Source organism: Centruroides sculpturatus, unplaced genomic scaffold (genome assembly GCF_000671375.1).
Source record: "Centruroides sculpturatus isolate CEXI.00-Female unplaced genomic scaffold, Cexi_2.0 scaffold830, whole genome shotgun sequence".
Lineage (NCBI taxonomy): Eukaryota > Metazoa > Arthropoda > Arachnida > Scorpiones > Buthidae > Centruroides > Centruroides sculpturatus.
The window spans coordinates 73,823-93,266 of record NW_019385303.1 but is presented as its reverse complement, the minus strand read 5'-3'; the positions used below and the strand labels follow the sequence as shown (position 1 = coordinate 93,266).

General features: G+C 28.9%; 1 protein-coding gene across 1 annotated transcript in view; it reads left to right on the top strand.

The window, feature by feature from the left end:
- LOC111637391 (porphobilinogen deaminase-like) overlaps positions 1 to 19,444 on the top strand; it is a 25,073-nt gene extending 5,629 nt beyond the window's left edge. Inside the window, exons 2-8 of the mRNA XM_023382863.1 lie at positions 3,850 to 3,983; positions 6,676 to 6,753; positions 9,433 to 9,508; positions 9,639 to 9,752; positions 10,910 to 11,122; positions 11,238 to 11,324; positions 17,993 to 19,444. Coding sequence (XP_023238631.1) covers positions 3,850 to 3,983; positions 6,676 to 6,753; positions 9,433 to 9,508; positions 9,639 to 9,752; positions 10,910 to 11,122; positions 11,238 to 11,324; positions 17,993 to 18,166 — 876 coding nt within the window. The 3' untranslated portion in view covers positions 18,167 to 19,444. The remainder of the gene's footprint in view (positions 1 to 3,849; positions 3,984 to 6,675; positions 6,754 to 9,432; positions 9,509 to 9,638; positions 9,753 to 10,909; positions 11,123 to 11,237; positions 11,325 to 17,992) is intronic.

Here is a 19,444-nt window from a genome sequence, read left to right as displayed (position 1 = left end):
CACAGATAAAACAATTTACCACAACAGACCAGACATCACACTCATTGACAAACACAATAAAATCACATACATTATAGACATAGCCATTCCAAACACTCACAATGTACAAAACACATGCACTGAAAAAATTAGCAAGTACACAGAACTCGCCCAGGAAATAAGGCATCTGTGGAGGATGGATAGGGTGCTTATTGTACCTGTCATTCTCTCCTGTACAGGTGTGATACCACACACACTACACAAAAGCCTGGGAACATTACAATTGAGTAGAAATACATACATCACACTACAGAAGGCCACTATATTGAATACATGTCACATTGTTAGGAAATTTCTGAATACAGATACACACACTGACACACTTCTTTAATTTTAGTTTTGTTTTGGTTGCTATGCCTTGACTTTGGTCCGGCATAGTACACAGCCACCGGTGTGAACCGAGTATAACTCACAAAACAACAACAATAATAATTAAAAGTAACAAACACTGAAAACATCAATTTTTCTTAGAATTGTTCAAAATTATGCTGAAGTTCTCACTATTTTTTTATTAATTAATTTTTTTCTCATTTTCTGTTTTAAGTGCAGTCTTGGAATAAATTTTTTGTGTAATTGTTGTTTTTTAATAAGGAATTTTAATTTTAGTTTTATTAAATTATAAAAATTACTATATGTGTATTAATCTTGCATTAACAAGATTAATTCACATATAGTAATTTTTAATATATTTATGACATATCATATTACATTTTATAGTATCATATGTATTTATTATGTAACTTTATTCAATTTTGTTTGATATGTAATCAAATTTGATGATATATACATATATATCAATATGTAAAATATATTTTTTTTAAAGTTTTAAACTAAAGTTTATTGTGCTTTGTGTAGTAGATATAGCTTAATTATTGATGTATATATATTTTAATAATAATTTAGAAAAAGTAAATTACATAAAATTGTTTTGTGTATGTGATAGGATATCAAATATTAGAATAAACGTCATTCTAAATAAAAGTAGATACTTACAGGATGTAGAAACTATGACAGCTCATTTTGAAACTTTCATTCAGAAAGTAATGAAATTCCAAAGAATTTCTTAGAGGTAACTGGTCATTTAAACATAATGAAAACCAAATACTTTCTGGAGTACTTTCAATTTTTTAGTAACATACTTAGCTGAATTTTATGAAGAATTAAAAATTTTTTTATTAGTTTAATTTTTATGAAAATGTCAAAACATTTTATATAATATCTACAAAGTAAAATTCATTAAACATGATATAACAATTTTGGACTGAAAAATAACTGTAAACTGACAAATTAACAAATCTGTACATAGAACATTTTTAGAAAATGAAGAAGCTTAAAACTGAAATTAATAACTTAATTCACACTACAAGCTAATTAGAGAATAAATACATTATGTAAGAATTTTTGTTTTAAATATAAAAGAAGACATAATTATAAATTAAAATACTATTTTTTTAAAACTGAAAAGTATATTTTTTCTTCTAGTAATTTCTATTAATTAAAGAACATTTAAAGAATTTAATTTTAGATTTTTTTAAATTTAATTATTTACAGTAATATATCTGTTTTTTAAATCATTGTTTAAAAGATAAAGGTTATATTTTGTATAGAAATCATATAAATTTGTATAGTGATGATTTCATAATTGCTTTGATTTGATTAGATTTCTAATAGATAATTCCTTATCAACAAAATCAAAAATTTTTAATTGTGTGAAAGGTATTTACATCACAATTGATAAATTGATATGGATTTATCAAATTATTTGTTAGTTATTTAATTCAAATAGTTAGTTTTTTCTTATTTTAATTTATAAACGAAACATTTTTGTAAATTTAACAAAATATTTATATTTTTTCATATTATGTAAATAACTTTTATTTAACAGGAGAACCAATAGACTTGCTTAAAATACCCAAACTCCATCAGTAACATGTGATCTTAGCACTAGAATGAATGTTTTTGGTGTTCTTATGCCTCCATCTTTGGGTTCAGCAGTCATCCAATGTAGAACAAATTTTTTGTCAGACATATGATAATGTTCGTTCCATACATCATCATATGTCTAACAAAATTGAAATGAAGTAGAACTAGATTGTCTGATTGGTAGATAATTGGTTCACATCATTTTAATAAATGCAGTATTTTAATTAGTGTTCTTTCGTTTGTGATTTTCCATGTTCCACTTCGTGTGCTCATCAGCACTAATGTCAAATTGATATATCCCTAAACTGGTTAAAAATACATTTAACCAAACCTTCTGAAAGTTTTATTGCCAATAAAATTTTTTAAACTATTTTTTACTGTGTTCATTGTGATTTTACTTTGTTGAAAATGTTGCAAGTGATATATCAGTGACATATGTCCAAATTAGCAATGATCTGCCTATTATTTGTCAAAATACTTGTCAAATACAATTGTCAAATTAAATGTTTAGTATTGTTTAAACATTTAATAGGCTTACCAGATATGCATTAAAAAATTATTTTCTGGTAAGTGATTTAAGATCAGAAGTACAGTTTATCCTTCAACTTGAAAAAATTTGAACGTTCTGAACTAGACTATTATTAAAGTATTGAACTTTTTTGTTCTCCATAGTAATTCCCCATTTATTCTCTCCTTCTCTGTAAAGAAAGTTTGTAAAAATAATATAAATAGTTTAAAGTTATACTTGTAGTTAATATTTTCTTGTAATTCTAAGATATATTGTATTAAAGATTTGAATAATGTCCGATACTTGTAAAATATTGAATGAAATTGAAAGAATTTAATAGTGAAATTTTTATTCTGTTATTTTTCTTTCAACTCTGTTTCTATTAATAAATATACAACCAGAGTGAATTTGCATTTTTGGGGGTCCTAGGAGTAGCAAAGCTTTGGGCTCCTAAAAATAATAATCATCTCTGAAATTAATTTTATTTGACTTATTCACATCAGAATTTTTATAAATTCTATCTTACAATACCTGATCTGATGTAAAAGTTAATCCTAGATTATTGAGTTGAGAGACATGTTTTCAGTTTTTCATTAGGAACGTCAATGTTGATTAAAAATCCAAAATTCTAATTAATTTCCTTATAAGACTCAGTTCATTGTTCCAAATTTATATTAATGTTTTTCAAAATTTTCAGGAAAACATTATTTTTAAAGTTGGGACTTAACACTTTTTCATTTGATTGAAGTTCATATGGAATTCTTTTTTTAGTTCATTGTCTCTGTATTGTATAATTAGTATCAGGCAATAATTGTTTAGCTTCTGCTTTGATTGTGCCAAACTGATCATTCATACTCATTAGGAACTCACCAAGAGATGAATCCAAAGAATGTGCCTAACACAATTTTCAAATCTTGCAAGGACTTGGAAAGTGCAATTAATTCTTTCTAGTATTATGTTTGAAAAACTGTTTGCAATGAAAACTCAAACTCTTCCATTTTTAACAGTAAATTTTGTGCATTTGCTCTTGAGGTTTCATCAAAACTTTCATTCTCTACAATACTGCTTAAAGCATCCAACAAACTTCCATAATTACTTCCATCCTTGTTATTCTTACTAATCATTTTATTAAAGATTCAAGAAAGTTTCATCACAGATCATTCAAGAAATTATATTAGTCAAAATGAATTTAAATATAAAATTTACTTTGATTAAAATGATTTTTTATTATTGTTTAATTTTACAGTTATAACTTTAATACCGTATACACCATAGTTTAAATTTCATTTCATACTTCAGAAATATATGTGATAACAAATATTAGTAAAATTTAATACATATATATGTTATATAACATTAAAAAAAATATATTTTTTTAGATAGGTGAAAAGAGTTTATTTACAAAAGAACTTGAAATAGCTTTAGAGAATAGAGAAGTAGATTTTGTTGTTCATTCTTTGAAAGATCTACCGACTACTCTTCCTGAAGGAATGGTTATAGGAGCGGTTTGCAAGTAAGTAAAACTTATAAAATTTGATCACCAATATAAGATATTTATTTTGATTAATAATTTATATATAAAATTATTTTTGCAATTTGATATTCAATATTAATTTCTGGAAATTTTGTTTATATGAATTCTTATTTTGTGAAACATATTTTAACACTTTTTGAAGAGTTAATATTAATCAAAACACTCAACACTATAAAATATAGCACAAAATTTATTGATAAACAAATGTTTCAACTACATTTAGTGGTCATCATCATGTTCTGGAACATAAATCAGATGTTTTAAATTTGAGATTATGTAAATGCATATGCGTTGTAAATATGTTAAATTGATCTATTGTAATTAAGTTTTGACTATAGCAATAATTATTACCTTATTCCTGTGACAACAGATTGCAAAAGCCATGTCTCATTGGGTTGTAGGAAGTGTATGAGTGTGGACTACACACAAAAAAATTTTTTTTAATTTTTATCTGATACCAATAACACTTATTCCAAATCACTTTTATATTCATATTACATATCTTGGAAACACTCAGAATTCCAGCCATCTGATTAAGATGAGTCTATTGATAATATATTCCTTTCATTAGCCTTCTCAATCTTGAATCTATTCATGTTCAAAAACAGTAAAAATTCATTAACAGTTTAATTTCAGCATTTTGGACCTTGTCATAAAACAGCAACTATACTAGCTGAGTAACAAATATTTCTAAAAATCTCCAATTGATTTAAAAAATACAAAAATCCAGCAAAAAATAAAGAACCCCAAATTATAAAAAATTCCACACTGGTTCCAATAATTGGTCACATGTTAATGAGAGCAAGCCTCTTAAGGATTTTCTGTTGCCAAGACAGTAAAATTGTCATCACCAATGCTCCCTGTAAGCTATACACAGCCACAGTCATGACTGATTTCTATGGAGTTGCACATGGGCTTTTATTAATACTTACTGCATACACAGCTCACTGCAGGACATCTGCATACATTCATTCATTCACCATATACAGTGTGATTCAGGAGGAATCTGCAGTATTCCAGGAGATGATAGTATGAGTAATTCTAAGCAAAAAAGTTCACATGAACATGTTTCAGATTTGTCTGAAAATTTTTTACTCAGCTGCACTTCAGCACCATGCAGCTATACAAAAAAATTAGAAGAAACATGCAAATGGTTTTACAATATAGTCTGTGGACACAACATGAAATTTTGAAACAAAAATTTTATAGAACACTACATGGTCTAAACTGTTGCCATAGGAATATTCAGGTAAATAGGCATTTTAAGTTGTCATTTCATGCATTCATCCTCAACATGTGGCTAATGATACAATATATTTCTGGTTAAGGCTGATAACAGCCTTAACCAGAAATATATTAAATGTTAAATCATTTTAATTATTTGCTCACACTACAATAATTTATATGAAATTAAACTTATTCATCACAACCTTTTGCTACTACACTCAGATTTAGAAATTCTTCTGTTGTTTATTTTAAAAATATAATCTTAAAATAAATTCTAATAAAAATGTTAAGTTTTTCCCTTATTTGTAATCTCCATTGTCAGCATTTTTAGTTGATTTATACAATATGTTCAATCCATTTGCAATCTTGGGCTCATTTCTGATTATTACTTTTAATAATTTTTGTTGTGTGATAGTTAAAACAGTTGTCACTCACCAGACAATACGTGAAACTTTCACAGTGTCTTAACATGTAAATCTATTTTAATATTTTTACTTTTTTACAAATACTCAATCAGCTGTTGATTACTGTTTACTGATATGGTCTATGAAAGCTCTTTTATTATTAACAAAGTTAATTAGGAATTGTCTAAGATATGTCTATTAATAAATAAACTGCCATTTGTCGTGATCTAATAACATTTAGGGAATCAGTAATGGGTATCCCTTACTGATTTCCCAAAAGTTATGAGATCAAGACCAGGATTTTCAGACAAGACTATTGGAAGTACTTATAACTTGTTTTACTTTCACACTTTTCCTTACTGTCTGAATATCTCTTACAGATCTTTCTTTTATTGTGTTATCATCATTATGAATGGCATGTCTTGAGGACTCACTTTATTTTTTAAAATATAAATGACAGTGTAAGAGTCTTTAGAATATCAAAACACACCTTTATGTTGCTGAGATAATTTACTGAAAACAAACTAATGTTTTCATTAAATTATCTCTGCAACATAAGGTGTGTTTTGATATTCTAATAATTGTTTACTGAGTTAAATGTAAGTAAAAGAGTTTTTTATATTGCAAATAATTATTTTTACCATTTTTTATAATATAAAGAAATAGTATAAAAAAATAGTAAAAATAATTTATTGGTTTTTTTTACTTGTTTACTTTGTTTTGGCTTTGGAATTTTCTTTTTATTTCTGTTGAGGTGATCCTTGGGCATTTCCTCCTTGAAGTTAGATAAAATAAAGCTTAAATTGTTGGTATTTCTTACTTCAGTTATATGCTAGTTTTTTGTTCACGTTGATAATGAGAAAAAAACAGCTTACAAATAGCACTAAATAAATTACTATTAATTAAAAATATTCAAGTTATACATGTATTATTTTAACATGTTCATTTTTAATGTCATAAACAATAAGTTTTGAACTTTTCCTTATATGATTAAAATTTTTTGGCTTCTAGAAATAATTATAATTTGTGTGTAATTTCAGGAGAGAAGATCCAAGTGATGCTGTTATTTTACATGAAAAGCACAGTAATCATACATTGAGTTCGCTTCCTGCAGGAAGGTAATTAAATTTCTGCAAATAATCCTTTAATAAGTTTTAATAAATACAGTAAGGTCTTAATATAATATTAATACTTTTTTAATGTATATTATTATTTGCTAAACTGACCTTAAGATTGGTAAGGTCATTCTCCTGTGAGACACATGGATTAGATCCTCATTCTGTCTTTTACTTTCCCATCTCTGATATACTTTCCCTCTGTTATATATAACAATCAGTCAAAAAATGACTCCCTCAAAGATTTTTACATTTTTGGACTTGTGATCTTGAAACTTTGAGAAATGCAAAAAAATAGGGTTTTTTCTGTATGTGAGGGGCATGATTTTGTTCACCATCTTTGAAGCTTAATAACTCCTGAGCTTTTTGTCAAAGATTTCAGAAATTTTGCAGGAAGGTTTATGTGTCAGGGGTATTTGATGGTTAAAGATCAACAAGATGGGGAGATAAAAAGGGGTCGTAAGTCCTATCTCGAGTGGGGTCAAACTTAATGGTGATTTTACTCGTTATTAGCATTTACAATTTTTTATGAAACCCATCTCTACCCTCAAAATTAAGCTTTGTATCTATAAGCTAAGTATCTCTAACACTACATCTTTTCAGTTTTAAATTCAGAAAAACTATTTTTTCAGCTAAAGTTAACACTATTTTAAGCAATAATTATTTTTTTAATTAGCTTGCTTCTTAGTTGGATTGTTGATTGCCTTTTATTAAAGACTACTCATTTGCCTCAATTTGAGGTGGATGAGGTTGATTTCACTGAAAAGACAGTTGTATTTCTTGAGGTATGCGTGAAAGGACATAATGTAAAGACATTTATTGCTTCTTCTAATTTTCATGTTTTTATGTATTAATATTGTCTTGGCCATTGTATTTATTAAATAAAAATTTATTGTAGCATGAATGTATACATACTGTAACATATCAAAAATAAAGAAGCAATGTTTCTTTATTTTTGGCATGTTACAGTATATATATACTGCAGTTGATTTTTGTTTGATAAATTTGATAATTGCACAGTTTATTCATAGCATTAGGTCAATTGCAATCCAACCCAAAAGTAAAATAATACACCATTCAAAAAGTAATTATTGTTTAAAATAATGATAACTTTAGCTGAAAATAAATTTATTTTTCCTGAAAATCATTTTACATTTTCTATATTTGAAATTGAAAGTGTGTGTATCACCAATATACACTTTTTAATTCACATTATTTTTAATGTCATAATTCAAATGAATGTTTATATGTCACTCATAAGATCATTTTAATTGCAAAACTTCAATTAGAAAAATTGTTTCATTAGATATATGTATTTGCCAAAAAATGATATAGAAATTATGACCATGTGTGAATATTACCATAAAAAAATTACAATTTCAGATAAAATAACAGAAGTAAATGCCCTAATTAATGCAATAAAATGAAAATACTATATTGTAACTTCATTTACTTTAGTGCATGCACACTGCTCTCATGCTTATCAATGAGTTTCTTTTTTACCTCAGTTGTCACTCTTTCAAGATTTCTCTGAGGTTTCATAGTCTCAACATTCTTCTTAGGCACCATGGTGATGCCCAGGGATATTGTTTAAAAAATGGCGAGTGGAAAAAAGTTATACAAGGATGCTTTTGGAATGAGAGCAGAAGATGAACTGAGCACTGTTTGGTTCGTTCAGTGTGTGTCTCAAACTCATATCAACAATGTAATGACAATGATTATAAACAAGAAGTTAGTAATAAATATATATTTCAATTATTCAACACTAGTCAAGATTAATGTACAAGCAAAAAAAAAAAACAATCAATCAATAAAAGAAATTGTTTTTTCCAGCTTGGGGACTTACAATTAATTAAATCTCTACCTATGTCAAGTAAATTCAAAAGCAAGAAATATGCCTCTTATGAGGTAATCGCTTCACAAAAAAAAAATGCCAGACAATTTGGTTCAAAAGAATTGCTTTCGGGTGCTACACCACACCATTGAATGGGTGTGTCATCTTTTATCTGTTTCAAGTGTAATTCTGCCCTATCCTATTTACATATTGAAGCATTATGGGATCAATCACTTATGTAAATAAATATTTGTTTGTTTTAATTTTGAATTTAGTATATTTTGGGGTTTTTTGGAAGTTTCCATCCTTAAAACATAAAAACATCCCCAAAAAGAAAACAACTAAACATAATGCCTGAAACAAAAAAATAATGATTGACTTTGACTCCTTACAACAGTGTTACAATTATTGCATGTAACATGCAATGTGCATTTAGAAAAGTAATGGCTTTTAATTGTTTGGATTAATTTTCATTTTGGACTACAATCTGGCAACACACTGTCACATCATGCATATCTACAGTATATGGCTATCGTACATGGTACAGTATGGCAATCTTTGTGTTCAAGTTTCAAGAAACGTTTAAATTTTGCAAAATTTTTTTTTTGCAAAATTTAAACGCAAAATTTCCTCAAAAAAAGAAGAAAGCATTTGGATTACAAGTTGTTCAACCTCTGAAGCACTATTATTTATTTTTTATTTAAATTTTGTGGTTTTATAAGATGTAAAAGCATTTTATTCTTTCTTTTTCATTAATTAATGATATACAGAATTTATAAAATAATGCAGTTTAATTTTTAAAATATATTCGACATTATAATTTTATTTTTATTTGAATTTAATTGTAGCGTAATAGGAACCAGTTCGTTACGAAGAAGAGCCCAACTACAGTCTAGTTATCCACATTTGAAATTTAAAAGTGTTGTATCCTCACAATGATTTTAAATTATATTTTGATATACTTACTTATTAGAAGTAAAAATTTGAAGTTTAGGATTACATATAAATATGTAATAGTAAATATTATAATATAGTCCTTAATTAGTTTTTGTAGAGAGGTAATTTAAATACAAGATTACGTAAATTAGATGAAGAGCAATTGTATGATGGTTTAATTTTGGCTGTTGCCGGAATCAGTAGAATGGGTTTTTCTAATCGTATATCTCAGGTTTGTAAAATTTACTTGTATTTTATCTTATTATTGTAAAAAATTAAAACATTAAAAAATTTCCATTATGATTGATTTACTTTACAATGGATTTTTATTTAGTTAAAATCTTTGTTTATTGAAATTTTCATTGTAATTGATAAACTAATTTGAATTTCATTAAAGTCATTTCTATTTTATGAAATTTTCTTTTTTTCCCCAAATCTAATTTAAAAATAGTGAAGTGTTGAAAGTCTAAACTAATTGGGGCTGGACCTATCTGGATTTTTTGGCATTTTAAGTACCATAAATTCCAAATATGCTGCAATTCAAGTTTAGGAGTTCTATCTTTAAGTGAGCATTTCACAAGGAATTTAGGATTTCAAAGATTCAAAATATAATTTACAGAATTACTTGTATTCAAACAAAACATACACTAATCATAATTTTCAAATTAAAACAGTACAAAATCTGAATGAATGTTAGAACATCAATAATGAAGTTACCATTGAAAAGGTTAATTTCTATCTTTTGGTAGCAGAATCTGAATTTTTGATGCTTCATGGTATAAAGTTTATTACTTTTTTACAATTTTTTTTCAATAAATGAATGGAAAAAATAAAAGTAATTTTGATGTAGAATTTACCAAAATTATTGAAGAAATATATAAACTTTAATGGAAAATTCTTATTTATGTATTGAGAGATAGAAATTTTGAAATTTTTTAATTTTTATGATTGAATATGAACTAAATAAAAATCCATTGTGAAATAAATTACAAAGTTTATGATTGAATTTTAACTAAATAAAAATCCATTGTGAAATAAATCACTCTCTCACTTCTGTTTGATTCTTCTCTTTCAATCTCAGATCAAACTGAATATTATGTGAATAAAAATCCCAGAAAAACCTCTTAACAATACATTTATTAAAAGTAAGAATAGTCAAGATTTAGTTCTTTTCTGTGTATTCTTACTGAAAATACAGCCACTCCTCACTTAACAACAGAGTTCCATTTCTATGGCTGTCATTAACTGAATTGGTTGTTAAACAAGGAACTTAATATGGAAATAAGTTTAACAACTAAATGTGAATTTAATGTTAGGTATCTCCATTTTTAATGTTCTATGAGTCATGTAATGACTAACAAAATATAACAATAAATTCTTAATGTATAGATTCTTGACCACAAGGAATGCATGCACGCCGTTGGACAGGGAGCTTTGGCTGTAGAATGTCGAAAAGACGACATAAACACCTTACGGATGGCTTCCGTCTTGACGGATAGAGACACTGCTTTGCAGTGTATTGCCGAAAGGTCTTTAATGAAAAGTTTAGGAGGTGGCTGCAGTGTTCCAATAGCAGTTTATTCACAATTAGAAAATTGCAAAGTAAAGTACTTTTTAATTTTTTTATATAAAATATTAAAGTAAAATAAAATGAAATAATTTTAGACTTAATTTTTAATTTCTGGCTATAAATAAATGATTTATAATTTCTTTTCAGTTGAACCTTAAAGGTGGCGTGTTTAGTTTAAATGGATCAGATTCTCTTATTTGTGAAGAAGGATGTATTTTACAATACAAGAAAGAAGTAAGATTAAAAATTTCAATATTTCTCACTTTATGAACTTACTAATAAATTTTCGAGTTGGCCATTTTTGTTTGAATCCCATAGATAGATATATTTTGTGAAGTCACCATCTTAAAATCAGAGAGATTTTTTTTTTTCTGCTTGTTTGTTTCATAAGATCTTTGTACTCTGCTAGATTATAAATCCAGTCAGATTTTATGACAATTTGCCTTTCACATTAAAAATCCCTGTTACTAAACTAGGTTTGGTGATTTTCTAAATAGGATAAGCACAGGACTTGTCCTGATTTGATTTACAATGCAGAAAATAACAATTCAATACAGTTGAAGTTTACATAGGGATTGTACCTTCAGATTTCATTCTGAAAGAGGAACATTTATACTGTGTATTCAAAATATACCCTAACATGTGTTTCACCGGAAGTTTGACTTATTCCCTTTTGAATCTCACCAATTCAATTACTTCATACTGTATAAAAATAATAATTAAATCTGAAATTAAAAAAACTGAAATAAAAATTTCAGATTTTTTTCCAACAATTCTCACTGCTAATTTGCATTCTCCAAGGCTCAATTCTTAGCAATTTGTTTTTTATTGCATACATAAATAAATCACTCTGACTTATATCTTCTTTCTTCATTAATGTATGTCAATGAAGGAAGAGGATATAAGTGAGTGATCAGCTTATGCTGATGACATTAAAATTGCTAACCATTGGCAGACAATGCTACAAACTGACTTTATGCATGGACTTAAATACCAGAAGGATTTGAATGATTTAGATCATGCTCCTCCAATCATTCCTGGACAATTCTGGATGTGTGACTTGTTGACTGTTTTTTCCAGGATGGATGGGATTTCCATCATGATAATCAACATGTATGAGTGTATTTGATTTGCAAGGATACATACATACCCAATTTAGTTGAGAGTGCCTTCCAGAATATGAGTGGGCACAGACAATGCCAAGAAAACATTCCCCAGACCATAATGCTGTTGATACCACCAGATTGTGTTCTTCCAGCAATGGTAGCAGAATGAATGACCCCAAGGATATTTGGATTTGCTAAAACTCATAAAAGCAATAAAGCTTTAAGACCAGTGGTTGATAAAGGAAGCGCACCCACAATATTACTAGAAAGATGGGTACACAACTTCGTATGGCAATATGCTCCCAAGAATCAATACAGCATCAAACAACCTTTAGAACTTTTAAATAAAATAGCAATTATAAACTCGCAAGAAGTTAAGTATATGACACTGTTAGATTTCAAGGTGCTATACCTGTCTGTCAAACTGGAACCATGTTTTTGTCATCTAAGGGATCTCTTGTTTAGCAAGATCAAATCCCTAGAAAAGAAAAGAAAGCAGATTTTAGAGCTAGCGCATTTTACTACTTTTTCTTTGATATTTAACTTCAAAGGAGTCACTTACACGCAACAGAAAGGTGTAGCTATGGGCAGCCCGCTTGCAGGTACATTATGTGAGCTGATACTAAGAATGCTAGAAAATGCAGTTTTGCCAAAATACAAAACACAGATGCTAATGTACGCTCGATATGTCGATGACGTAGTTATATTTTGGAAAGTAAAACCCAACATACAGCACTTTGTAAAGGATATAAATGATAACAGATTTGGCCTAGAGATAGAATTTGAGCAGGAAAATGATAAGATGATACATTTTTTGGACCTATCTATACAGCTTGACAACCATGGAGATTTCTGTACTAAGGTATACAGAAAACCCACCTACAACCCGATATTTATTCCTTGGATCTCCCACGATCCCCCAGCATATAAACTCACAGCCTTCTGAGCGCTCATCAATAGTTCATCAAAAATTTCAGTGGCGAGTTGCTCAACAGTAGTGTAGGGGCTGACCAACAGGTCACATACCTCTCATATCAGTGACATTTGGTGCTCTGTAGTTTCCATGCTGTTTGATCAAACACATTGTAACACTACTCAGGACAGAACAGAAGAGCTGAATTATATATATAAACTAGCCAAGACGTACAGGATCAATATTAAGGCCCTTACTAGCCAAGTCAAGACACACGACAACGGAAGAAAGGTACCGAATACTGAGGGGTTTACAACTATGGAAAATAGGGCAATGAGTAATATTTTTATATGTATCAGAAATGCCACAAACAAAAGAATCATATATAAAAGGAACCATACCATCTACCAACTACTAAGGGCTGATAAAGATGAGGCGGACAAAAACACACTTCCTGGAGTGTATAAAATTCCCATTATGGACACATGGCGACAAAATAAGTTGATGTATATTGGAGCTACTGGAAGATCTATCAAGGACAGGATAGCAGAACACCAAAGAAACGTAAGAAATGAACAACCATGCACAGCTCTGGCCACTTAAGTTTTAGCCAACCTCAAGAGGTCAAAGCCAAATGGGACCAAGCAAAATTAATATAAGTAGTTCGGGACAACAAGCACTGCCATTATGCGGAAACATGGCATATTTGTAAAGCCAACCAGAAAGGTCTATCCATGAACTTTTGAGAATCAACTAAAGTGTCAGCGGCATGGCGTTCAAGCTTAATTTAAACCCCTATAAAGAAAAGAAACAGAAACAACAGAAAATGCATTTTTAAAAAACAGACAGCTTAAATGTTTTTTAACCATACTCTATGCCTTCGTTATGTTATATGTTATATTTCAAGCATTTAAATTTGTTTTTAGTGTTTTTAGTTATTTTCTCACTATGGTCATGATGTTATCTGCATCTTTTACTTTATTTTTATGTTTTAATATTAGCTATTGATAAAGATTGCACACAATTTTTCAATAGAATATCATTCAAAAATGTTCGAAAAGCCTGTTCGTGTTTGCAAATGTGCTAAATGTTCGACTTTTACTGTTTTTCTTGATAAAGGTCATTTAACATGACTGAAAACGTTAGAAGTGAATAAATTCAGCTGCACATTTACAAGGTGTTAGAGTAAGTTTTGTTTTATTGATTAATATGCAGTCTCTGACGAATTGTAGCAGAATGTTACTTCTCAAAGTTTCTCATCTGACACATAAATATCCATCCATTTGATGGAGCAGAAAGCATGACTCATCAGAAAAGGTAACCCTTTGCCATTCAGAAGAAATCCAATTCTGGTGTGCTGTGCAAGCTGAAGCCATTTCTGCCGATGCACCTTCATCAGCATGGGTGCAATGATCGTCTTTCTACTTCAGAGCTCTGCACACAGTAAGGTTTGCTGTATTGTTGTTTTAGACATATGTCTGGTAACCTCTTGGTTTATTTCAGTGGCGAGTTGCTCAACAGTAGTGTAGGGGCTGACCAACAGGTCAGTCCTCACATACCTTTCATATCATTGACATTTGGTGCTCTGTAGTTTCCATGCTGTTTGATCAATCATGGTACACTTTAACCACAGCAGCATGTGGACAGTTCAAACTGTGAATTTTCAGAAATACTACTACTCTTGGCCCAAAACCTGATGAATCACACATGTTGTCCATGACAATGATTGATATATTTTGCCTACATCTCACCTTATTTACATACCAAGCCAGCTCAATATACATGCCTTATTTCATTGGCTATCAAAAAATTAATCTTTACAAATTCTTAGCTTCATCCTAGATCTTGACTTTATGTTTGATTTGAAACTTGCCTTCAAACTGCATATTGATAATTTCCATACTTTGTAGAATGCCAATGCCCAAAACTTCAAAACCATTTCAAACAAGAACACATCATGTGCTATATTTTTTGCCAATATTTAGTCCTTAATTGACTATGTCTTACCTATATGGATATCAGCTTCTCCTTTATTAAATAAACCAATGATCGCCTGAAAGATTGGGCTAGAAATTTATTTTAGCAGTTTCATTGTTAAGTGTATTAAATATTTCTTTTTAGGAAATTATCACCCCCAACTTCAGGAGTGTTGGTGAATGGTAATCTCACTTAGGCCTGCCTGAGACATTTAAACATATCAACTATGTCAATCAAATATTCACTTACAAATACTTCTCTGGTTTGCTTCTATTTTGCATTATATTAATAAACATACCCCATCTGTTAATATAAGATTGCTCTTGTGTATTGCTGCTACTTTTTGCTATCTTAACATAACAATGAAATGCTTTATGATGATGGAAAAAATTAACTAATAGATTTGAAAATAAACTGTATGTGGGTAGGGATGACCTGATACCATAAAAGTATCAATGCTGGCTGGTACATGAGTAGTTTTAAAGTATCTGTATTGGTATTAAAGTATCGATACCTGTCAGTATTGGTATCAAGTATCGAAAGTGGAAATCATGCCTGCTGTCACTGTTCAATCTGTTGCGCCACCTTCCAGTTGTTTTTACTGCTGAGAAGATCTTTTTTGCACAGTGGATATGTTCCAAAGAACACTGTGCAAAAAAGTACAGTATATGCATCCTGTATAACTTTGATGGACGAAAAAATAAGCAATTTACAAAAGAAACATGAGCATTATTCTGACATAATTTATCATTAGCATTATTTGTATATAAATATAGAAAATACAAGGTAGCATAGAAAACATAAAATTGACACACTACATTCTCTGATGTACTGTACATATAGTACTGTATTGTACTTAAAAAACAAAAATTAACTATTGATTTTAACAATTTTAATAAATTTAAAAATTTTCAAATTGATATTGATTTTTTACTGGAAAAACAGTTTATCATTTAAAAAGATAACGCAGTCAACAAAAGAAAACTAATTATTTCAAAGTTATGTAAAATGGACCATGTAAAAAGAAGGATAGGTGTACTGTAATCATTACAATGAAGACCAAGTGGGACCCAGAACAGCAATTATTTTGTTGCTTACTGCAGGGAATTGACTTCTGAACCAGATAGCTGGGATTCAGTGTGTCCAGTCAGTACTGCAGTTTACACTCATATGAGGTCTTAGGTACACAAAAGAAGACCCAGATCTAGTCATGTTAATGGACTCTATGGGTACTACTATACACTGAATAGGGATGGATAAGAAATCGTTGATGACGAGGTAAACAATGTCTTTCCGTCAAAAGTTCTTTCCTGTATTTAAATTTTACAAATGTCAGTGCAAACAAGTATATACAAATTGTAGCTCATTTTAAACATCACAGATGGTCCTAGTTGATTAACAAACGAAAGGACTGCATAATATTTAAATAAATATTTATTTAGAAATAGCAGTCTGAACTATAAAAATATATAGATTCTGGAAATGAAATTTTACATAATATATTTGATTTTTGGTCATAAATTGAACTTATATGAAAAATATTAAACCAAAAATAGTGTAAAATTTCATTTCGACTGGATCTTGCCTGTCTGTGAAAAATTTAATAATACTGGATCCAATACCCAAGGAAAAGTATCAGTATCAGACCAGAAGTATCAAAGGAAAGTATATTGCTACTTTCCTTTGATACTTCTGGTGTGATATTGATATTGGCACTATTGGGACATCCCTATATATGGGATTTCATAAATTTAAATATGTAGGAAAAGTATCAATTTTTTTTAAACACAATAAATAACAAAACAGTTAATTTTATCTAAGATTTGTTCTATTAGAAGGTGACTATTTTTGCCCATGTGAGATTGTTTGTATTTTAAATAAATAATGGACACCTGAAAAGCTTTCAAAATAGATTTGTAAAGAATTCTCAAGCTTTGTATTGTGTTCTTGTTTTGCAGATCAAAAATGCATTTGGACTAGAAAATTCATGATTTCAAATGTTAAGTTACCAAGAATTGTTTAATGAAACAATATTTTGGGTGCCCAGTTGTGACACAATTTTAACTTTCAACTTAAAAAAACTGCTTTTCTAGTAAATTTTATTCTATTAAAAATTATATTTTCCTTTATCATGCCCATTCTTGAGAAAAAAAAAAGGTTTAAAAAGTAAGAACATATATAAAAAACTGCACCATAAATATATACATATATTTTTTTTTAAATCAATCCTTTAAGAAGTTTTTTTAAAAGATTAAAACTTTGAAGGTTAATACAGAAGACAACTGTTGTTTTTTATCTATAACCGCATTTTATCAGAGATAAAACTACTAATGATTACAACCGTTAGCTTTTATTACAATACAATGCATTTTGAGCAAAAAATTATTTAAGTTAATGGTGTTTCACGATTGTAAGTGCACACAACACCATTAACTTAAATAATGGGATGGAGATGACATATGGACAGAAGTGGTAGGGCAAAATAGCTCACAAACAGACAAATGGCTGTTAGAACGATGCCTCAAGGGTAGGACATCAATACAGTGGAGCGCTGTATGCAAAAGATATTAGTTTGCTATAAGATAAATCATTTGAATGCTGTAATTTGTAATAATTTTGTAACAACTGTGTGTTTCCCTATTGTAGTTATGTATTACCTGACATTACATGAAGAGGGGTGGAAATGCATTGTATTGTAATAAAAGCTAATGGTTGTAATCCTTAGTAGTTTTGTCTCTGATAAAATGTGGTTATAGATTAAAAGTTCAAAGGTTAATACAGAAGACAACTATATTTTTTTTTTTAAATCTTTTAAGAAGTTTTTTTAAAGGATTGATTTTTTAAAAAAGGTTAAGAACAGAATTTTTCAGGGGAGTTTAATCAATATTGATTAATTTGTATTTCAGATTACTGAAGAGAAACTTAAAGAACACTGCGGAATCATAAATCTAGGAATATCGGAGGAACTGTCACACCTGGCCGAACAGTTAGGCATCGCCCTGGCCGACAGACTTCTACGTCAGGGTGCCAGAAAGATTTTAGATGAAGCTCACCGACAAAACGAACTCTCCATCGAATAATTGAATCGAACATAATCTTTTTTCAACAAGTGACTGGCGGAAGATGCAGGAAACACTATATATAGTTTTCCCATATATATAGTGTTTTTTATATATACATCCATTATTTATTTCTGAAAAATACCATTACAGTTTTCAATAAAATACTGTAATGTTGTTACACATTCCAAGCTTGATTAATTTGTGATAGTTTTATTTAAAGATTTTTTAATATTTCTAATCACAAAAAGTACAAAAGTTAATGGCACCCTTGGGATTTATTTTGATATGCTCTCTGATGACAGTACCATGACTTATTATTAAATCAAAACATCATATTTGTTGCCTTCTTTTGTCATAAAATCAATGATTACTTCCTGCATCAATATTTTATAAAATATTTTGAATGAACTTAAGGAAAGTTGATAGTAAGGGATAAGCAAAAAAATTGCAAGATATTTTTTGAGATTGACAAAAATGTTGTTACAATTTGTCTCAAAATTTTATTATAGACTGTATGGAACAGAGTCTAATATTAAGTGTTGGAGTTATTTGAATAAAATGTTTGTAAATTTAGTAGTTTTAAAATGAAGTGCAATTGGAGACAAATTACTTTGTTTTGTCGACATGATTTTTAGATATATATTTTTAAAGGAATCAAATCAAAATTCCGTATTGCCTCTGCTGTATTATAGATCAAAATAGTAACAATTGCAGTAGTACTTACAGAAATGGTTCAGAAACAGTATTTTGATTCTTTCTCTTGTATTATCTAAAATGACTGTGAATTACATTTTGGAAATTTTCTTCTCCAAAATTCAAATTTTTGTTCTCTAATTTAGGGAAATTTCAATAAAAAATAAACAGTCAAGTGGATCTTTACAAATACAACTGTTACTGTTTAAAAATTATCTAGAATAATTTGATTTAAACCAATAATTGTTTTTATTGTGTATTGTAGTAATAGAAAATAAACCATAATTTGTTACACAAAATAGTTTTTGTTGCAGTTAAATTACCTACTTATTGTGAATAATCCCATAAAAAACTGGTGGAACTGGCTTGAAATGTAAAGCTTGGCAAAAACATCTAAATAAACTTATGAAAGTTGTGTGCTATATTCACATGTTAAATCTGGTTTCAGTAAAGATAACAGTTTCTTATGCCACATTACATAGATTACAGCTACAAGAAGTTTTGGATAAAGCAATTTCATCATACCTAACAATAAATCGGGTAAACAAACATTGTCCCAGGAAATGGCTTCAAGCTTTACTTTGCATCTTAAAGTTGTTGCAC